Raw genomic sequence first — 14130 nt, forward strand, 5'->3', positions numbered from 1 at the left:
CATACGAATCTAATAAATAAAATAAACATAATTAGGGTGTGGCTGTAGTCCCAGGAAATGCCCCTTCTCAAACTACCAGTCAGGAAGTGAGGTTTTGCTCTGTTTCCTCTTCCTTGGAAGTAAAATTACAGCTACAGTGGTGCCCCACAAGATGAATGCCTCACAAGACGAAAAACTCGCTAGACGAAAGGGTTTTGCGGTTTTTGAGCTGCTTCGCAAGACGAATTTCCCTATGCGTTTTTTGCAAGTTTGTTTCCTTTTTCTTAACACCGTTAATACAGTTGCGACTTGAGGTTTTTTTGTATTTTTTGAGGTTTTTGGTATTTTTGAAGCTTTTCCAAAACTTTTCCGACACCGTGCTTTGCAAGACGAAAAATTCACTAGACGAAAAAACTCACGGAACGAATTAATTTCATCTTGCAAGGCACCACTGTATAGGATGCTGCCTTATACTGAGTCAGACCTTTGGTTTGACTTTCTGTACTGACAGCTCTACAGGACGTGGGTGGTGCTGTGGTCTAAATCACTGAACCTCTTGGGCTTGCCGATCAGAAGGTCGGCGGTTTGAATCCCCTTGATGGAGTGAGCGCCCGTTGCTCTATCCCAGCTCCTGCCAACCTAGCAGTTCGAAGCACACCAGCGCAAGTAAATAGGTACCTCTGCAGTGGGAAGGTAAACAGAATTTATGTGCGCTCTGGCTTCCATCATGGTGTTCTGTTGCGCCAGAAGCGGTTTAGTCCTGCTGGCCACATGCTCCGGAAAGCTGTCTGTGGACAAACGCCGGCTAACCTCGGCCTGAAAGTGAGATGAGCGCCACACCTCATAGTCACCTTTGACTGGACTTAACCGTCCAGGGGTCCTTTACCTTTTTACCTTTTACCTTACTGTCTGTACTGACAGCTCTCCTGGATTTCAGACTGGTGTCTCTCCCAGCCCTACCTGGAGATGAATTTGTGGCCTTCTATGTGCAGGGCAAGGGATGCAGGTGGCGCTGTGGGTTAAACCACAAAGCCTAGGACTTGCCGATCTGAAGGTCGGTGGCTCGAATCCCCATGACAGGATGAGCTCCTGTTGCTCGGTCCCTGCTCCTGCCAAGCTAGCAGTTCGAAAGCACATCAAAGTGCAAGTAGATGAATAGGTACCACTCCGGTGGGAAGGTAAACTGCGTTTCCGTGTGCTGCTCTGGTTCGCCAGAAGCGGCTTAGTCATGCTGGCCACATGACCCAGAAGCTGTACGCCGGCTCCCTCGGCCAATAAAGCGAGATGAGTGCCACAGCCCCAGAGTCGGCCATGACTGGATGTAATGGTCAGGGGTCCCTTTACCTTTACCTTATGTGCAGGGCAGGTGCTGATATTTTGCTGATATTTAATTTTACCATTTACTATTCTGTTGAATACTGGATTATTGAACACTGCTTTGTTTGATATAAGCTGACTGTTTTAAAGTTATTGTGACCTTTTTTGTATTTTATCAGAATGTTATTACATGTACAATCTCCCCCGTCTACTTTGTTTCTTCTTCAACTTGTAAATCACCTTGTGTATAGTAAACAGAAAGGCAACATACAAATTAAAAGTGAAACAAAATGAAAATATGCCTGCTTAGGCAGCAACTGGAGAGGTACTGATGAGACGGGGCAACCGTCTGGTTTCCTCCAACTTTCCTATCCTGCGACCAGTGGTGTAGCATGGATTGCCAGTGCCCAGGGTGGGTGAGAGGGAAATGGATTGAGTACCCATGCACATTCAATTGCCTAACAATGTCTACATCACCCAGGAGATTGCAGCTGCAGAGATAAGAAAAGAAGAGTTGTTCCGTTGTCTGGAGAGGTCACTTCCTGGTTCGCACAGGAGAAGCCATTTCAACGGATGCACACAACTGTATTAAGCCAGCACCGGATGTTGGAATTTTGTGCCAATTTTGAGCCCAGGGCAACTGCCCCCACCGCCACCCCCACCCGCTACACAATGGCCTGCAATATTTGCATTACACCAACGAGGTGGGAGACCTCAGGCTCAGGTGTGAAATACAAGTCCAGTTTATCCAGCCCTCAGACTTCTCCCCAGGCCACACACTCTCCTGAGCCAAACACTCTCTTCCCAGGCTACACCCTTCAAAGCAAATCAGTCTCTTGAGCTTAAGCCAAGAAAGAGTATTCTCTATAAGACTGAATATCAAATATATGTATCAAGACTTTGAGATTAGACCACTGAAGAAGCCCAGAAAACTATCTTGGGAGAGTGCTACTTGCAAGCCCCAGTAAAAGGGCCCCATCGGGGGCAAACAGCGGCCTCTTGATTACTTGGGCTGCCAGGGTGAAACAGGTGCAAAACGCTGGCACCCTGTCGTCTACAACTTCATTAACACCTATCTACAACTCCACTAGCATCTCTCGGCATTGTGAATGTTATGTACTGAGTTGAATAGGATCCAAACTGCAGCAGTCTGATTGGTCCTAGAACAATAGGATTCAGAATGCAGCAGTCTTATTGGTCCTAGAACAATGCAGCAGTATGATTGGTTGGCAGGAACCACCCAATCCTGCTCCAGATAGAAGTGAATCCACAACCTGATTGGCTTACAGTAGAATTCCGGGATTAGCCAATCATGTGCAGCCCATTGTGTAAATAATGTATATAAAGCAGATACTGTGAGGGGACTTCCATTCATTCCTCCTCACCACTATGAGCTGAATAAAGAGCATGAAATCACTTTGCGACTCTGAGTATATTTCAGTGAATAACACCGAACTTACCTTTTGTTGGTATCTTCATGAACTTATCTAAAAGACTGAGTTAAGCATTTGAAAAACCTACTGAAATCAGACATTATAAGTTCATCTTCGGTTGGGTAGTACGCAAGTCTCTGTGGCTTTGTTTAATGATTTGTATTTTTCTCAGAAGGTTGATAAAGAATGGATAATTTATTATTCTGTGTATATTAATCGCCAACATGTTGCATGAGTCACACTACACCCTTCAAATGTTTTACTTCATAGGCTCCTTGTATGGGGGGGGTGTTTTGGTTTGGGGTTTTTTTGCCTCTCTGGACGGTGTCCTTGTCAGAAACTGGCAGGATTAGGAAGGGCGGTGGGAGTTACCTGCCCAAGAGCCCTCAGGGAGGGCACAGAAGATGACGATTTAGATCCCGGATCCTGGTGGTGGAATACCAGCCACACCTCAGAGCAGGGGACCCACTGGGGGATACGAGTAGCAGGATGTGTGAGGGATCACGGAGAGGCAGATGGGCCCAGCACAGGACAAAGAGATGAGGTTTCCAGTTTGCATGCTGACTCCGACAGAGGGGAGCCAGACCCTGCAGCTTTTGAGAGAGGGATTTTTAACTGTGAGAGCAGCAGATGTTGTTTTATGCTGCTATGTGCCTCAGAATCAGTTCTGCAAATATTAGTCAGCCTCGTATATAAATTCATGTAAATATGTTCCAGTATACCAGGTAAAGCAATCTGTTATTTTAAACTTTTAAACCACGAGTTTTGCGCAGTCTTTTCTAGGAGGGGAAAAAGAGAACTGTTTAAAAAGGGCCAAACGACTCAGGGAAACTTCCGCATAATTAAAGCATAATTGCCACAGAGCTCTCCTGTGCCACCAACAGCACAGTATCTCCAGCCCCCTGACCCCCAGAATGCAAAGGATGTTGCTGAGGAACAGGCCAGACAGGCACAGAAAGTAGGTTTCTGCCATAGCGGAAGATTACAGGGGTGAAGACCTGACTCAGAGGGCTAGAGAGCAAAGGAGAGGCATTTTCATCCCCCAAAAAGTTTTTGATTTGTGTTCCTACTGAAATGAGGCTGCATTTTAATGTTGTATTTTAATCTTGTTTTTAAGTTGTATTTAAATCAATTGTTTTTATATCTGGTGTTAGCCGCCCTGAGCTCGGTCTTGGCTGGGGAGGGCGGGGTATAAATAAAATTTATTATTACTATTAGTATTACAGTGGTAATAATATTAATAATACAGTGGTACCTCAGGTTAAGTACTTAATTCGTTCCGGAGCTCCGTACTTAACCTGAAACTGTTCTTAACCTGAAGCACCACTTTAGCTAATGGGGCCTCCTGCTGCTGCCACGCCGCCGGAGCACGATTTCTGTTCTCATCCTGAAGCAAGGTTCTTAACCTGAAGCACTATTTCTGGGTTAGCGGAGTGTGTAACCTGAAGCGTATGTAACCTGAGGTACCACTGTATTATTATTATTATTAAAGAAGCTACGCTAACTGCATATTAGCCTCGTATCTCCCTCTTTGGCCTGTGAGTGACCTGCTTGTCCTGTCAGCCCCTTGACAGTCCTTGAGCTCCGATAATGCCTCTTCGTTGTCTGGGCGGAGGATAGAGAGGGTGTAAAATTCATGTCTGTGGCTCCACCCACTTTTGCCTCTGACCCCGCCCACCGCAGCTATGTAGCCCCAAGATGGCTGTCTAGAGGAGCCATATGGCCCCCAGGTTAACAACCCCTGCATTGCACATTTAAAAAAACAAAAAAAAGCACCAGTCATCATTTTCCATGGACATGACTTTATTCATTTAATGCTTTTTAGGAATATATCTGTATAACTCTGAAACGTCAAGCTAAATATCTCAGGAGCAGGATTGCCCAGTTGCTACATGATGAAGAGCAGAGAAGAAAGAAAGTCGTCGCATAAATACTTTTTACAGGGAAATAATAAATATGCCATTTTAATCTTGGGAAATGCAGTTTTTCCGTTGCCAAGTCGACCAGTGGAAACAAATCCTAAAGGCCACGCACACATCTTACAAGTTGATGAAGCAGGAACAACTGGGGGAAGGGATATACGCAGGTGCTGAATTTTGTCTTGTTTAAAGCAGGTTTGAAGTCCAGCAACATCTGGAAGGGCTGCCGATTCCGTATGGGCTGTCCAGATGTTGATGCCCGGAGGATGCTAAACGAATGGGAAGGGAGCACTAAACCAAGCGCAGCTGAGTTCATGCGCAGCACATGTTTCCCACTGCCGAATAACCAATACGCGCACATCTGGATTTAGGGGGGAAGGTGTCCAAGTCGAGGGAATGAACTCCAAGGAGGCTTGAGGCCTGGGTGCTGCTCGTTTCAGAAACGGAAAATTACTTTAATTCCTGTTTCAGTGACGGCAGAATTGGCAGCACGTTCAAAGTTCTCTGGATCAGCCATGAGGCATCTAGAAATAGGTCTCCAGTGGACAGAATATCGGTCTTTGTTGGGCTTCAAATCCTAGTTTGGCGATAAGTCTATTGGGTGCCTTCTGGCAGGTCACAGTCTCTAAATATACCCACTTACTTAGGACTCAGGGGTCATCTTTTAACTTTCCCCCCTTCTCTTTCTAGGCACAGGTCTGTGGTTTAAACTCAGATCTGAACGTGTGTGTGTTTGCCCTGGAGCTTTCCTTGCAAAAACCCGCTTTTTGGTGCTCTGTCGGAGCAAATGTCAATTTGGGTTTTCTGCAGATTGCCATTTGCTCCGATTCAGCTTTAAAGAGCTGGTTTCCGTGGAAAATCTCTGGAGCAAAAAAAAAAAAAAAGGTGCTCAGACACAGAGCATTAAAGCATGGACCATGCCTGGAAAGAGCAGAGGAAAGTTAATCATCCCTAAGCCTTGCTGAAATCAGTGGGAATTACTTCTGAGAAGGTATGGATAGGATCGTAACGGACGCAAAACTAACACATATGGAGGAAGCCCCTTTTGACTGCAGTGAGACTTGCACCCATAGGCTTGGACTGCAAAGCTCGCTGGAGCAAAATGGGAATATCTATGACTTCCTGCACAAAAGGTTTGTATCAGGATATCACTCACAGCACTATGGGTGCAATGGTAATTCTTTATCCTTGGTTATTATTGTTGCTGCTGCAGAGAAAAGGTATTCTATGTTTTAAAAGAAGGTTTCTAGCCCTCATTGTTGCAGAGAACAGCTTTTAAGCATCAGCTGTGTGTTGACATTGTAGAAACAACATTCTAGTTCTAATCCAGATCAAAGGCTAGGGGGGGGGGAGTGGCAAATGCCTAAACCGACAAGCCACATTATACTGAGTTGGACCAGATCAACGGCATCCTAAGAATCAACAAATGGTCAAGACAAACCAGGGAACACCAGGGTGGCTCCACATGTGCCGAGGCTGAGGCACCTGTTGATGAACACATCACAAATGAAAGGAGTAACTCCATGGTGCAGACCTCTAACTTCTGCACAGCTAGCATATCTGGTCCATGTTTAGAAACCTATTTCCACAAACAGATTGAATCCACTTGACTGGAGAAAATGAATCTGGATCCCCTCTTGTGTTCCTAAAAAACACCCCCTGCCCAAAAAGAAATATTTTTTTCTGCCACTTTGAGGACTAGAAACTTGTTTTGCCTTTCCCTTTAAAAAAAAAATGGGACTCCCAGAATACTAGTAAAAGGCTGCTGCATGGTATATACTTTCTGACCCTAAAATAGCAAGCCACATTCAGCCTTCGAGCACCCTATATTTATGTACAAGGCAGGCTCTGTACAATACTGCATGGTTTTAAAATCTCCCCCCCCCCCCCGGTTCTTTTGGGTTTCCTGGTCCAACTTGCCCCTGCAAAGTAAGCTGTCTGCAAAGACATGTGTGCATTTGGCACTGTACAACAAGGCGTGATTTCATTTTTAATTTTGTAAGTGTCCCATTTCTCCTGGTGAATGGAGGGGCAACCCAACAGATCACAGGACAGGAAGCAAATACGTCCCGCCGACCAAGACCTTAGCGCATAGTTCAGGCAATGCTGCGGCACAACAAGGAGCGACGCATTAATGTGCGACGTGTGAAGAAGCAAGGATAGCAGAGAAGGCGTGCAGGTAAGCACACACCTGGAGAGATGTCACCTGGTTCTAAACTGATGTTTGCTTTCGCAGAGAGGCGCCAGTCCTTTGTCAAACAGAGTCAGGGCAAGGAAAGGGAGGCAGCGGAACAAGTAGGCCCTGCTCACACGCTTTGGCCTTTCGAATCACACCACCCCTTGCGGACCCTCTGAGCGACTCATCTCTCAGGCCTCCTCCAGCTCAGTTTCGCTCTGTCCATTCCCCCCCACCCCACCCTTCACCTCTCTCGTCCGACCACCTTGAGGAGAGTCGGATAGCTTTTGGGCTGCATGAGCTCTGAACCTCCAACCGGGGCGGCGGCCATGGAGACCCCTCGACACCATCCCCCGCTCACTCCGTTCCATGTTTATCCATTCGCCATCAACAACAATGAAAAGAGAGGGTGGGCCATGCAGAAAACAAAAATCTGGGCTGGGCCTCGCCAACGGCCCCTCCGCTTAGTAGGAGTTCTCCAGCTCCGGCTGGTTGGCCTTACTGCCCCTGGCCCTGGAGAGACGTGGCTTTTTGTTCTTCTGTGGCCGGGCGGCCTCTTTGCTGAAATCCTTGAGCTGGGAACGGTTGTGGTAGCGGGTGTAGCGCTTGCACTTGCAAGCGGTGACTGCTCTGATCTTGATAGTCCGCAGCTCCTCGTCGGGGCAGGCCAGCTGGATGCGCTGGGAGCGGCTGTGCGCCGGGATGCAGCGGTAATCCAAGGCGTTCTGCCGCCACCATTTCCCCTTGCCAATGGAGTTGGGGAGCAGGTGGGAGGGGAGGCACTGGCCGGAACAGACCAGCTCCCTTAGCGGCTTGATGCTGCGGCACAGACCATCGGTGATGTAGCGGGTCGAGTATGTTTCCCGGCAGCTGAATTCCAGGGGTTCTAAGACAGAAAGAAGGATGGGTTGTTTTTTGTGGAATAGCCAGCATGCTGAAGTTGAATTACTGCATGAAGGGGTTAATACCATAGAGTTAGCTTTCCTGTCAGGCTCAGCTAGGTCGCTTCCCCTCACCTTGGGAGGAGGGTAACCAAGCCTATTGTTTCCCCTCAGTAGCCCCACCAACTACTAGGATCTTTGGGCCTGCACACTTTTGGATTTTGTCCCACCTACCACCAGTATGCAACATCCGCCACCTCCCCCGGAAGAAATGCAAGCTTCGATCCTGAAAATATTCCACATCCGTCCAGACGGCACTAGATGCTCTGAATGAGCACAAAACCAGCCGTCAGTCTTCAGTGGATTCTATCTGATTTGTTATTTGGCAGGAGTCAAGTAGAGATTTCTACGCACTACTAAAATTCTGGCCAGTCAGTGAGCTCACCTGACAGGGCATTAGTTAGCCTGTTCCAAATTCAGAAAAACAACAGCTGTACCACTAGGATGTTCCACTTCAGACCAATGGAGGGCGCTCACACGGCTGAACGCTCTTTCATTTAAAAAAGCCTTAATACATAAAAAATATGTGGAGTGGGGGGGAGTAGTGAGAGTTTACCTGGAACACGCTACAAGCTAACTGTAAACCACTGGAGGTTTTTTCCCCGCCTCTTGCAATTAGGAATATATACATTTTATTAAATCCACCGGCAGGCTGAAGTGGTACAACCCAGAAACAGGTTTGCTACCTCCTTACCTGCTATGTCAGAACTAGGCCTTAGGCAGATTCTACAGGACCTTGGAGAGCTCCTGGGGGGAGGCAGGTGTGGCTCCTACAATGACCAGATGTCAACAGGGAACTTTAGTAGCAGAATAGTTTTGCTGGGTATCTGTCGGCTCCCGCTTCTTAGCGGGCACAAATTTAAAAGGACAGGGCCCTCCCTTGAAGCTGGCCACTTTGGCATGGTTAGATGTCTCCAAGACTTGCCTTCTTGATCAGGAGATTGCAGGGGAGTCACAGAGACCTTGGTGACTGTGAGTGAGGGTTGTGGATTCACATTCCTTGCTTCTGGAATATGAACCCCCATTCTCCAGGGCAGAACAAAACATCAGAGTGAAACTTGGATGGCTGTAAATGGAGTTTAGACAAATCCCTGGAAGATAAGGCTATGAATGGCTACTAGCGATGATATTCCAACATTGTAAGTGGTGTGCTTCTGAATACTAGTTACTGGGGATAGTGCTGTCACACACAGGACCTGCTTGTGGGTTTCCTATAGTTATTTGGCTGGCCCCTGTGAGAACAGGAAGCTGCCTAGGGAACCAGGCAGAGGGCCTTCTCGGTGGTGGCACCCTCCTACCAGATGTCAAAGAAATAAACAACTACCTGACTTTTAGAAGACATGCAGCCCTGTTTAGGGAAGCTTTTAATATTTGATGAATTATTGTACTTTAATATTTTGCTGGAAGCCGCCCAGAGCGGTTGGGGAAACCCAGCTAGATAGGCGAGGTATCATCATCATCTTTAATAATAATAATAATTTATTATTTATACCCCGCCCATCTGGCTGAGTCTCCCCAGCCACTCTGGGCAGCTTCCAATAGAGTGTTAAAAACAATACAGCATTAAATATTAAAAACTTCCCTAAACAGGGCTGCCTTCAGATGTCTTTTAAAGATAAGATAGCTACTTATTTCCTTCACATCTGAAGGGAGGGCGTTCCACAGGGCAGGCGCCACTACCGAGAAGGCCCTCTGCCTGGTTCCCTGTAACCTCACTTCTTGCAGTGTGGGAACTGCCAGAAGGCCCTCAGCGCTGCACCTCAGTGTCTGGGCTGAACGATGGGGGTGGAAACCTTCTTTGGCCTGATCCAGTAGGGCTCTTCTTATGTTCTTAGATTCTCTTCGTCAAGAGGACCCCATAGATTGTTCTCCCTTAGACTGGTCCTCCAGGTAATTTGGAAAATGTGGGGTCTCAGGAGGCAGTCTCTGGCTTGCATTTTTGCAGGCCTCTGAGTAACAGGACAGCACAATGCCCATCCAGAAATTGGACTCAGCCAAAAACTTTGATGTAGCTTGCAAAAAAAAAAGAGGAAGGAGATCATTCAATGGGAATGTGAAGGCGTTGGGGCTGTGAAAAATCCCAAAGCAGCTCACAACCCCTTTAACAACAACAACAACAATCAGTAAGGAGTGATATGCAGATAGGCAACACAAAGGATTTGTTTCTAAAAGGGGAGCTGTTCTGATAACGGAGAGGAACAGGTATGGTTGTGACCCAGAGGAAGAACATTCTAGAATTGCTTGCTCAGCCCAATTTCAGGAAGGTGACTGTTTCCTAAACAAAGTATGAGCTTCCCCCATGCGGACAGAAGCAGGAAGTGGGCTGATAATCCGAGACAGAACATGGGAAGGAGCTTGCGAGTGTGCCAACTTCTCATGCGGTTGTTGGTGACAAGATCCCACAGACACACATTGTCAGAGGGCTGTCACTTACGCCTTGAAACAGCCGCACGCTCCGGGCCAAGCGAGAAGTCACTTTCATTGCACGAATAGCAACGGCACCTGCTTTTTTTAATTTTATTTTTTAATTTAGCAATTGGCATTGTGGGGAGGGCAGGGTTTTCATCAGGACCACAGGGCGTGGGGATGAGGAGGTTTGAGCCTTCCCTCCCCAGCTGCAGTCCTGACAGGGACCCCCCCCCTCCTCTGCACACACACAAGTGGAAAAGAGAACAAGGCTTCTGCACCTCCATGTAGCTACAAGCTTGTCATGCAAAGCCTAACCAAGTATATGGTTCTGTTCTATGGTACAAGATAGCTCAGACCTTGAGCCCCCGGGCTCCTTCCAATTCTGTGATTCTAACCCTTGTCCTCTTGTGATTGAGGGGAGGACAAGATCCTGTGGGGTGCCGGCAATACTGGTCCTACTCAGAGTAAACCCATTAAAGGACACGGCTCACTTCGGTTCATTAATTGCAACGGGTTTGCTCCTAGTTGGATACAACCCTGTGCAGCAGAATTTTTGCAAGGATATTGAAGTTAGGATTTACACACACACACACACACACACACACACACACACACACACACGTGTTTTTAGAAGGGGCTCGATCCCACCACCCTGAGATTAAGAGTCTCATGGTCTACGGGCTGAGCTATTCCAGATCCAACCCCCATTTCTGGGTACATTTCTGGGTGCTTCAGTCCAGGTTGTGGAGAAAAGGGGAACTTTCATACATCAGCAACCTCAAAATGGAATGAGTTACATCTAGGGTGCACCCAAAAGGCTTTGTTTGCATCAGTTCTCCCTCTCATATTTTATAATGGGGCCAAAATAAAGGGGAAACAAACAGTAGTTTTGTTTTCCCTATCTGCAAACTGTTGGAGTCAGAATTACTCTATGAGTAAGACCCCCTTCTCTCACCCTGTCATGGCAAGGCACATGCTGGGTGCTTATCCATACACAGATCTGTTTTTCAGGCAAAGTAGCTCAGTCAGCCAGTCCTTCCCACCCAGCCTGCCATTTCTAGCAAGTTTGTGGGGAGCAGCCTTCTAGTTTGGCAAGGGACATTGCAAAGAGCACCACGATGTAGTTCGTAAGGATTGGGAAATAGGCTGGTTTCAGTTTTTCCAATCTCCAGATCTCCACATCATTTAGCAATTTTTTTTCTCATGAAAATTCACCAGCATTTTAGTGCAAATATCTTCAAATGCTTTTTTTGCAAAATCAGTTTTCCCTAATACAAAGCATTTTTGTATCTTATTTTCAGCAACATATGCCTTTCTATGCACATTTATCTTTTAAAAATTGTCATTTTTTCCACTTACAAAAATGGACATTTACCCTAGTATGTGCCCTTTTGCACAAATTACTTAGCTGATGAGCAGCACTGCAAAATTCAGAGCAGTGCAAATTTTTAAAACTTCCTATATTTTGCATATTGTTTCAGAGAATGTGAATTAAGTAGGTGTGCCTTTAAACGCAAATTGAAATCAATTTCTCCTCCACCCCAGAGGTCAGAACATCATACTGTCTCATTGCAAAACCTGTAAATAGAGCCCTAATAAAAGATATCATCCCACAATACTCCACAGTGTTCGTGGGTCATATTTCAGGACAAATTGCTACCTTCTTAAGAGTATTTTCACACATGTCCTTTGGCGAGCGTTCCTGTTACGATCTAAGCATTGCAGGACAGGAAGCAGAGGAGACATTCTCGCAATGCCAACAAACATTCTGGCCGAATAGGTTTTATGTTTAACAAAATCTGGTTGAAACAAAAGCCACTTTTAAGTCTCACCGATGAAAACGGCTACTGGGGGGACCAAATGGCTGTAAAAAATTATTGGCCCATGAAGTGTGAAAGCTTTCATGATACACAGAGCTCCTTTGCCAGGGGACAGTTCTTGGCTGTGTGCAACAAGCAAGGCAGATTACAAGAGGCAGAAGGTGTGGTCTTGAAGGCACGTTGTGTTGCAGGGACCTTCCTGAAACAAAGCGGGTCAGGATCTAGTCCTGGGAGAACACGTGAGGCTGTCCTAGTCCCAAAGAGTGGTCTGAATGCAGGTTGTGCTGCAGCCTTCATGAAGGCAAGCAGATAGCTCAATTGGTAGAGCATGAGACTCTTAATCTCAGGGTCCTAGGTTCGAGATGCATGCTGGGCGAAAGATTCTTGCATTACAGGGGGTTGGACTAGATGTACCTTCCAACTCTTCTATGATTCTGTACGGATCTGTGTCTGAGCAGTGCCTGGGCTGGAGACCACCTGCGAAGACTGCACAATGCTGCCCTTCGTAGGGTTAATCAATGTAATTCCTGAAAAGTCATTTCAGGAGCCTAATCACTAAATCTGTGGTGGGGTGAGACCATAGCTCAGGGGAGAAAGCACAGGCTCTGCATGCCAAGCACTCCAGGTTCAATTCCCAGCTCCTCCAGGGAAAGGATCTCAGGTTGCAAGGGAAAGGTCCATTGCTTAGAAGCAGAGTAATTGCTTTCCTCCTGAGTGCGATTCCCAGCATCCCTGGACAGCTGCTACTGGTCCATGTGAACAATGCTGAGCCAATGGTCTGACTCCATAGAGGGCACCTTCTACTGTTCCTCCTCCGATCCCAGCTAATGGGAAATTCCTCTGCCTTCACCTAGAGACCCTGGAGAGCTCCTGCGAGGCAAAGCTCACAGATAGCTCAGCTGGTAAGAGCATGAGACTCTTGATCTCAGGGTTGTGGGTTCGAACCCCGCATTGGGCAAAAGTTTCCTGCATTGCATGGGGGGGGGTGGACTTAGATGACCTTGGGGTCCCTTCCAACTCAGTGGTTCTATAAAAATGAAAACCAGGGGTGGTGGCACCTGTCAGGTTCCAGATCTTGATGGACTCCAACTGCTATCATCCTGGACCACTGGGATTGATGTGAGTTGGAGTCTGTCCACATCTGTGAGACCATAGGTTTTCCCTTATCCGTGGAACAACATCAAATGTGTGCACTAACCTGCAGCAAACGGTACCTGCTTGCTCTGCTACAACAGCCAGCTAGAGATGCTCACACACCCGAGAATTAGAAGAGGTTGCTTTCTCTCTCTTTCTCTGTATATATATTGTTTTCCTTACCCGTCCTGCCCAGAGCAACTTGCAGGTGCCTCTCTCCTTGCTGTGCCCGGTTGTTCATGGTGTCGTTGTCACTCTGGACATACGGTTGCTCGGCCGGCGGCTCGGTATTCTCCGGGAAGTCAGGCACGATCTCCGTGGCATCATTTTTAAGGACTTGCCAGCCTCGCCCCGAAGGGAGGAAGACTTGGAAGAAGATGCAGAAAGAGCAGAGAGCCTGAGACGTCTGCATGTTCAGGCCAGGCAGCAGTGGGGAAGGCTGTGGGAGAGATGCCTTTCAGTCTTCTTGTCCTCTTGGAGCCTAAGCGATGCAAAACCAAGGCCTCCTTTTTAAATTCCTTCTTAGAAACCGGCTGGCCAATGGCAAGGGAGTGGGAGGGGCCAGGGGTGTGTAGGGGTGTTGAGTGGGGTGTTTGAAGATTCATTCATGCCAATTTGTCTGTGGAGAGAGAGAGAGAAAGACAGAGAGGAATTTGAGGGAGGGGGGAGCTGCGGTCAGAGCATCTACAAACTCTGTTTACCCTCACCCAAGCGTCTCTTGCTTGCTTCTTTCAAGGAAAGAAAAACTGGCAAGGCTCGGACTATGAGTGGGTTGTCATGGTCTGTATAGATCTGCCAGACATTTCTCCCTCCACTTGGACAAAAAAAAAAAGTGAAATAAAACTTTTTTCTTCTTTTTTTGGCTGCCTGGACTCCAGCGAGTTTTCTGAACGGTTCAGAGCTTAGATTGCAGAGTCTCCCGATCATAATCCTAGAACTGAGAAGGATGAAGGGATGGGGAAACTGTGTTGGGAAAACTGCACACAAACCCAGACTGGGAAA

At 47.1% G+C, this 14130-nt stretch overlaps 1 protein-coding gene and 1 long non-coding RNA gene across 2 annotated transcripts; one reads left to right on the forward strand and one right to left on the reverse strand.

Moving 5' to 3' along the window:
• The first annotated feature begins 1358 nt into the window (after nucleotides 1-1358).
• Nucleotides 1359-4697, forward strand: LOC310690880. Its single transcript, XR_014518245.1, has 2 exons — nucleotides 1359-2396; nucleotides 4555-4697. It is a non-coding gene; the product is annotated as an uncharacterized lncRNA (long non-coding RNA).
• Nucleotides 4521-14130, reverse strand: SOST (sclerostin). The gene is made up of 2 exons (XM_083470309.1): nucleotides 13312-14130; nucleotides 4521-7710 (listed from the first exon to the last, which is right to left on the reverse strand). The coding sequence occupies exons 1-2, from the start codon at nucleotides 13538-13540 to the stop codon at nucleotides 7289-7291; spliced, it is 651 nt and encodes a 216-aa protein (XP_083326435.1). The 5' UTR covers nucleotides 13541-14130; the 3' UTR covers nucleotides 4521-7288.

The sequence above is a fragment of the Podarcis liolepis genome (assembly GCF_965112155.1).
Source record: "Podarcis liolepis genome assembly, chromosome: 13".
NCBI classification, from domain to species: domain Eukaryota; kingdom Metazoa; phylum Chordata; class Lepidosauria; order Squamata; family Lacertidae; genus Podarcis; species Podarcis liolepis.